Genomic DNA, 7,293 nt, shown 5'->3' on the forward strand with positions numbered 1-7,293 from the left:
TGGCTAGGGATTCCGAATCCTCGCTATCAAGCTATAGATTCGCACGACTACCACCACCTTCCACCTCGAGCTCCCATGGTTGTCCTGTGTCTATCAATTGTCCATCCTTCATCTACTGTCAATCCACCTTCTCCTCACGCAACCCGCACTGCCACGCGTTCCCTCCATAGCGTGCACTTCGGTTTTCTCTTCCATATGTTGACTCCTTGTGCCTCAAACCGCCATTCTTGGCCTATAAATAGGCCACGGGTTCCACAAATAAATTCTTCCGAGATCCTCATCCTCTTTCTCTCATTTGAGCTATTTCATCTTTTGGTGTTTGAGTTTCGATCTGTATTTTTTGTTGGTGAATCTGAGAACTTAAAAGTTTGGCCATGCTCTATTTTGATCTAAAATTTGTGAAAATTTCAATCGGATTTGGCAAATTGTTGGTACTTGCCGTGAGTTGTTTTTCCACCCATTTGTTCTAGATCGATTTCCTTTGAGAGAAAACCCACTGTTTTATTGAAAATCACTGTTGCCGCCGTTGTGCCGCCACCTTGTGCACCACCCCTTTCGCTTGATCTTCCAGATTTATTTCCCATCTTTGTGTATATATAATTTTCCAGTTTTAATAATAAATTGTTATAATTTTCATTTGTAAACTGTTGATTTGTTGGTCTGTTGGAAATGGGCCTTGGGCCGTTGAAGTGTTGGGTTATATTTATTAATTGGAGTTGTTGGAATTGAGCCTTGGGCCGGATTGGAGGACGAGATTACGCGTGTAGTTGGTTGTAAATTGTATTTTTGTAATTATTGAGAAATTGTAAATGAGTTATTTAAATGTATTCCAATAAACTGTTGTAATGCATATTTATCATCTTTACTAAATTGTGTTATTAATGTCACACTGTTTGTTTGTAAATGAGACTGAATATGTGGATGCGTGTGTATCACGACCCCAAGCCGAGATGGGGCATTATCTCGGTGGAGCTCCTCTGGTCACTCAGGAGCGTAACAGACTGACGTGACATCCCTTGGGTTGTCGCAGGGCGACGACGGGAACAGACTAGACAATAACGCTCTCGTACTGATTCTGTGACCTTTTGGCTGGCAAGGTTAGAGGATGCTTGGCCATGTACGCACTGGACGTGAAACTGGGCATTATTCATTACGAAGTCTCATGCACGGACGTTACCCATGATGTGACGATGAGAGCCAGGATATGCGGACGGTCCATAGGGGAGACCGTGGTGCATGTGTAATTTTGTAGTAATTATGATTGGGCCAAAATTGGGATTTTAGGTGTGAGTCTTAAAAGGGTTTTTTTGGGAAAAAGAATGTGGTTTCGTTTTCTGCAATATTTGTCCGTATGAGGACGCATGAATATATTAATATGTTTTAAATCTCCTGGATGTTATTTTGATTAATTACTTGCTGAGATGTCATAATCTCATTGTGGTGTTTTACCCTACGGTTCCGTCTTATGGTGCCGTATAGTCTGAGGCAGAGCCCGAGTATGAACCCGAGGGATCAGCTCCACCGGAGGTCTGAGTTGCTGAGATATTGTTCAGCGTTATGGGATTTGTTTCCCTTATGTTATTTCCTGTCTTTAATTTACCTGTCGGATGAATGTATAATCCTTGTACAGTTATTTTACTGTTTTTGAAAAATTCTGGTACTTAATAAAGAAAGACGGTTTTTTAGTTCTCCGTTGCGAATATTATTTTGTACACTTATTGTATATTGTACACACTCTAAGCATTGGTCGTTGGGGTGAGTGATCCATGTGGTCAACATCCCGGTGTCATGAACTCCACAAAAATAACACGTGGGGGTCGAGGGCGCCACAGGTGGTATCAGAGCGGTCTGGTTCTTGGTAAAACCGTAAAAATACCTAGGTGCAGTACCAGAATATTTTATTGTATTTTAACTTGTTTATTAAATATCAGTTTTAAAAGACGCGTCTTATCAGAAAGATGGAGCGATCAGGAAAGCCACATCCAGAACCTGAGAACGACTTGTCTCGTATTGATGGGAATCTCGCCATGGCTCGAGCCCTAACTCGTATGACAGAATTTCTTCAACAGAATTTTCCTCCACAAAGGGAGCAACAGAACGGTTGTCCGTATGAACGCTTTTTAGCTCATAGAACCCCTGCTTTTTCTGGACAAGAGGATCCACTTGGTGCTGGGAGGTGGATTAGTGATCTCGAAAAGACGTTTGAGATCTGTGGGTGTACTGAAGCTCAGAAAGTGTTATACGCAAGTTACCTGCTGCAAGGTGACGTGACTGCTTGGCGGGGGATCAAGCGGGAGCTTCTGGAAATGGAGTTAGGATCAATTACAGCGGTATCTTGGCTGCGTTTTAAAAATGAATTCAAGGATCGTTTCTTCCCGAACACTATGAGGAAACAAAAGGCACGAGAGTTTAACAATTTAGTGCAAGGGGAGATGACGGTCCAGCAGTATGCCCGGAAGTTTATAGAACTCGGGAAGTTTGCTACACATTTGATTGCTACAGAGGAGATGCGGATGGAGCGATTTCAGGAGGGTCTACGGCGAGAGATCCGTATACATGTTGCTTGTTTGCAAATTCTAACCTTTCAGCAATTAGTAGAGGTTGCTACAATTGCAGAGCGGGAGTTTATTGATCATGTTGCTGCTCCAATCGGTCAAAAGAGAAGAGTTTTCGGAGAAGGAAGTAGTTCGGGGTCTGCACCTAAGTTTATTTCTAGGATTGGGGCCCGACCGCAGATGGCCACAGGAGTACAAATGGGGGGACGAGCGCCAGTTTGTGGCAAATGCAATAGGTCGCATGTTGGCAAGTGCCATTTACCTGGGATTCAGTGTTTTAGATGCGGGCAAAAGGGACATCTTGCTCACAATTGCCCTACCATGATGCAGGCGAACTGAGGCGGTTATCGTGGTGGGAGGACTACCCCAAGACTAACTGTTTAGGCTAGGGTTTACGCATTGACCCCTGGTGAGGTAGATGACGAAGATCCGGAAACCTAAAATGCTGGAGTCATCACAGGTATAGATTTCTATCCAATCTTTTGAAATTGCTATACTGTGTGATTTGATTTATAGATTTCATCAGTAGTTTTAATTTCTTTAGGTAGAGTTCGATTGTATGATTTTTATGCTTGCACTTTGTTTGACTCAGGAGCATCTCAATCATTCATATCTGCCACCTTTGCACGGATGTGCAACCTGGTCTTTAAACCTTTATTACAGTCTTTGGTAGTGAAGTTACCAAATGGGGAGACTGTGTGGTGTTCAAAGGTTACCCTAGGTTTTCCTCTAGTTATTAATGGAATGACTCTTAAGGCAGATTTGATAAGGTTTAAATTACTTGAGTTTGACATTATTCTAGGAATGGATTGGTTATATCAGCATTTTGCCAAGATTAATTGTCGTAGTCGAATAGTTAGTTTCCAACTACCTAGGGGAAAGTATTTAGAGCTTGCAGGAAGTAAGATAAAGGTGAAACCTACAGTTATATCTGCCATTCAAGCAAGCAGGGACTTAGCTAATGGGGCGGATGCCTTCTTGATTCAAGTGGTGTCTGTACTTTCGGAAAAGAAATCTTTAGCAGATATTCCGATTGTGAAGGAGTTCTCTGATGTGTTTGTGGATGATTTGCCCAGCTTGCCACCTGGTCGTGATTTGGAGTTCACCATTGATCTAGAATCTGGTGCGGCACCAGTTCATAAGGCCCCGTACCTAATGGCGCCAGAGGAATTAAAAGAGCTGAAAAGTCAATTGCATGAATTGGTAGATAAGGGGTTTATTCAGCCTAGTTTTTCACCTTGGGGAGCACCAGTGCTATTTGTTAAAAAGAAGGATGGTACCCTTAGAATGTGTATAGATTACCAAGAGCTCAATAAGGTAACCATTAAGAATAAGTACCCCCTACCTCGAATTGATGATTTATTCGATCAACTCCAAGGTGCAACTACTTTTTCAAAGATTGACTTAAAGTCAGGATACTATCAATTGAGGATAAAGGATCAGGATATACCTAAGACTGCATTTAGGTCTAGGTATGGGCATTATGAGTTTAAAGTGATGCTTTTTGGATTAGCCAATGCCCCTGCAGCATTTATGGATATGATGAATAGAGTATTTCGACCCTATTTAGATTCCTTTGTGATAGTTTTTATTGATGATATTTTGGTCTATTCTCGAGAATCGGAAGAGCACACCGTCACCTTCGATTGGTTTTGGGTAAGTTAAGAGATCATTAGCTCTATGCAAATCTGAATAAGTGTGAATTTTGGTTGGAGGAGATTAAATTTCTTGGTCTTGTCATGTCCCGAGATGGAGTAGCAGTTGATCCAAGTAAAGTGGAAGCTATCTTGGCATGGCCACGTCCTTCAACGGTACACGAAATTTGGAGTTTCTTGGGACTTGCCGATTACTATCGTAGGTTTGTGGAAGGCTTTGCTCGATTGTCTGGACCTCTCACTACTCTTACCAGGAAAAATGTGGAGTTTGTTTGGTCCGGCAAATGCGAGAAGAGTTTTCAAGAGTTGAAGAAGAGGTTAACTACAACACCTATTTTGGCACTTCCAGAACCTCATAAGCCATTTGTGGTTTTTAGTGATGCTTCCAAATTTGGTTTGGGATGTGTTCTTATGCAGGAGGGAAGAGTTGTGGCATATGCATCCCGCCAATTGAAAGATCATGAGAAGAATTATCCCACGCACGACTTGGAGTTAGTAGTTGTGGTTTTCGCTCTCAAGATTTGGAGGTACTATTTATATGGGGAGACTTGTGAAATCTACATTGATCATAAGAGTCTTAAACATATTTTCTCGCAGAAAAGTCTTAACATGAGACAGAGGAGATGGTTAGAGCTAATAAGTGATTATCAGTGTGAGATTAAGTACCACCCAGGAAAAGCAAATCAGGTTGCAGATGTGCTCAGTCGGAAGTCTTATTCAGTTGATGAGGCTGAGACACTAGGGTTAGACTCTCTTCTTTTTGGTATGAGGAGACTTCTTGCTGAGAGTTCACAGCAGGAAGAGGTGTTGACTTCAATTCATGATATCCGAGTTCTTGATTTTGAGGAGTTAAAGACTCTATAGGAAAATGACTCTAAGCTGTTAGATATTAAAGAAAGAGTCAAGAAGTCGCAAGGACCTACGCATTTCAGTCTAAGCAGAGATGACATTCTTTTATTCCGCAATCATAGAGTGATTCCTATAGGTTCAGAATTTAAAGAAAGAATCTTGGCTGAGGCCCATTCAGCCCCTTATTCAGTTCATCCTAGAAGTACTAAGATGTAGCGAGACTTGAAGAAAAATTTTTGGTGGGAAGGAATGAAAAGAGACATTGCTTTGTTTATTGCAAAATGTACTATTTGTCGGCAGGTTAAAGCTGAGCAACAGAGGCCTGCTGGCTATCTTCAACCACTCCCTATTCCCGAATGGAAATGGGACGACATCGCAATGGACTTTATAATTGGACTACCAAGGACGCCTAGTGGGAAGAATTCAATCTGGGTTATTATTGATCGGTTGATCAAGAGCGCCCATTTCTTACCTATTTCTAACACTGATACTTTGGAAAGTTTGACTCGGTTATATGTCAAGGAAATTATACGTCTTCATGGAATACCCAAGAATATAGTGTTAGATAGGGACCCACGATTCACGTCTCACTTCTGGCAGAGTTTGCAGACAGCTTTGGGCACCAAGTTGAAATTCAGCAGTGCTTATCATCCTCAAACCTATGGTCAATCAGAACGCACTATTCAGACCCTTGAGGATATGTTGCGAGCTTGTGTTTTGAATTTTAAGGGAAGTTGGGAAAATCATCTGTCACTTATAGAGTTTACTTATAATAACAGTTTTCAAGCGACTATTCAAATGGCCCCTTATAAAGCTCTTTATGGGAGGAAGTATAGATCTCCCTTGTTTTAGGATGAAGTTGGCGAAGGGAATCTACTTGGACCAGAAATTGTTCAGGAGATGAGGAATCAGGTTAAAGTTATAAGAGACAAGATGGCAGCTGTGCAGAGTCATCAGAAAAGCTATTCGGACACGAGGAGAAGAGATCTATTATTTGAGGAAGGTGATTGGGTATATCTCAAAGTTTCTCCAATGAAAGGCGTTAAGCGTTTTGGTAAGAAAGGGAAACTTAGCCCAAGGTATGTTGGCCCTTTTTAGATTCTGGAGAAGGTTGGACCTGTTGCTTACCATATTGCCTTGCCAGAATATTTTGGAGAGATTCATGATGTTTTCCACGTGCCATCATTAAAGAAGAACTTTGGACAGCAAGAGCCACGTCTCGTTGACCCAGGAAGCATTCAACTCCGGCCTGATCTCACGTATGAAGTTGTTCCAACTTAGATCTTGGACAGAAAGGAGCAACAATTGAGATCTAAGACGATACCCTTAGTTATGGTATCTTGGGGAGATTCTTTAGCTCAGGATTTTTCGTGGGAGAGAGAGGCAGACATGAGAAAGTTCTACCCTTACTTGTTTCGATAGTTTTGAATGTCTGTTTTCTTTCTCAATCTTGTTTTGAGCTTTGTGATGTATCTTGTTTTGGAATCAATAAAGGAGCTTGGAAATTTCGAGGAAGAAATTTCTTTTAAGGGGGGAGGTTGTGAGATCCCTAAATTTCATGGGTTTTAATTATTTTAAATGTGTTATTTTACTTGTTTTATTTATGTTATTTTATTTTGGTGTGTTTTTATTTTGGGTTTTTTTAACTTGTATTATTTTTATGGGTTGTGTGAGTTGTGTGTGTTCTATTTTGACCCAGCCCGTGTGTGTGTGTGTTGTGTTTAAGCCCGAAGCCCAGCCTAGCAACCCAACCCGTGCACCATGCGAAGCCCAGCCCGTGAGTGAACACAGCTCCCCCTTAGTGGAACGACGCCGTTTTGGATGGAACTTAGGGTTCCATCACTTTCTCCTTTGCGCCGTGCACCACTTTCTTCTTCCTTGTTCTTCTTTCTAGATTCTACTTCTTCCAGCAGCTGCTGCCACGCCGTGCTAGTCGTGCACTTCAGCCGCAAGCCGCCACCTCCATCTTCCACCTTCTCCTCGGTGTCGTTCGGCTAGGGATTCCGAATGCTCGCTGTCAAGCCGTAGCTTCGCACGGCCACCACCACCTTCCACCTTGAGCTCCCATGGCTGTCCCGTGTCTATCAATTGTCCATCCTTCTCTGCTATCAATCCACCTTCTCCCCACGCAACCCGCACTGCCACGCGTTCCCTCCAGAGCGTGCACTTCGGTTTTCTCTTCCGTATGTTGTCTCTGTGTGTCTCAAACCGCCATTCTTGGCTTATAAATAGGC

The 7,293-nt window shown here is 42.3% G+C and overlaps 2 protein-coding genes across 2 annotated transcripts; both read left to right on the top strand.

Moving 5' to 3' along the window:
- The first annotated feature begins 1,958 nt into the window (after positions 1 to 1,958).
- On the top strand, positions 1,959 to 2,894 carry LOC121260163. Its single transcript, XM_041162006.1, has one exon. It carries the CDS (start codon positions 1,959 to 1,961, stop codon positions 2,892 to 2,894), a length of 936 nt encoding a protein of 311 aa, XP_041017940.1.
- A 79-nt stretch (positions 2,895 to 2,973) lies between these two features.
- LOC121260164 lies at positions 2,974 to 6,340 on the top strand. Its single transcript, XM_041162007.1, has 7 exons — positions 2,974 to 3,015; positions 3,219 to 3,758; positions 3,954 to 4,211; positions 4,274 to 5,014; positions 5,360 to 5,491; positions 5,912 to 6,070; positions 6,158 to 6,340. The coding sequence occupies exons 1-7, from the start codon at positions 2,974 to 2,976 to the stop codon at positions 6,338 to 6,340; spliced, it is 2,055 nt and encodes a 684-aa protein (XP_041017941.1).
- The last annotated feature ends 953 nt before the right edge of the window (positions 6,341 to 7,293 follow it).

This window comes from Juglans microcarpa x Juglans regia, chromosome 4D (genome assembly GCF_004785595.1).
Source record: "Juglans microcarpa x Juglans regia isolate MS1-56 chromosome 4D, Jm3101_v1.0, whole genome shotgun sequence".
Taxonomy (NCBI): domain Eukaryota; kingdom Viridiplantae; phylum Streptophyta; class Magnoliopsida; order Fagales; family Juglandaceae; genus Juglans; species Juglans microcarpa x Juglans regia.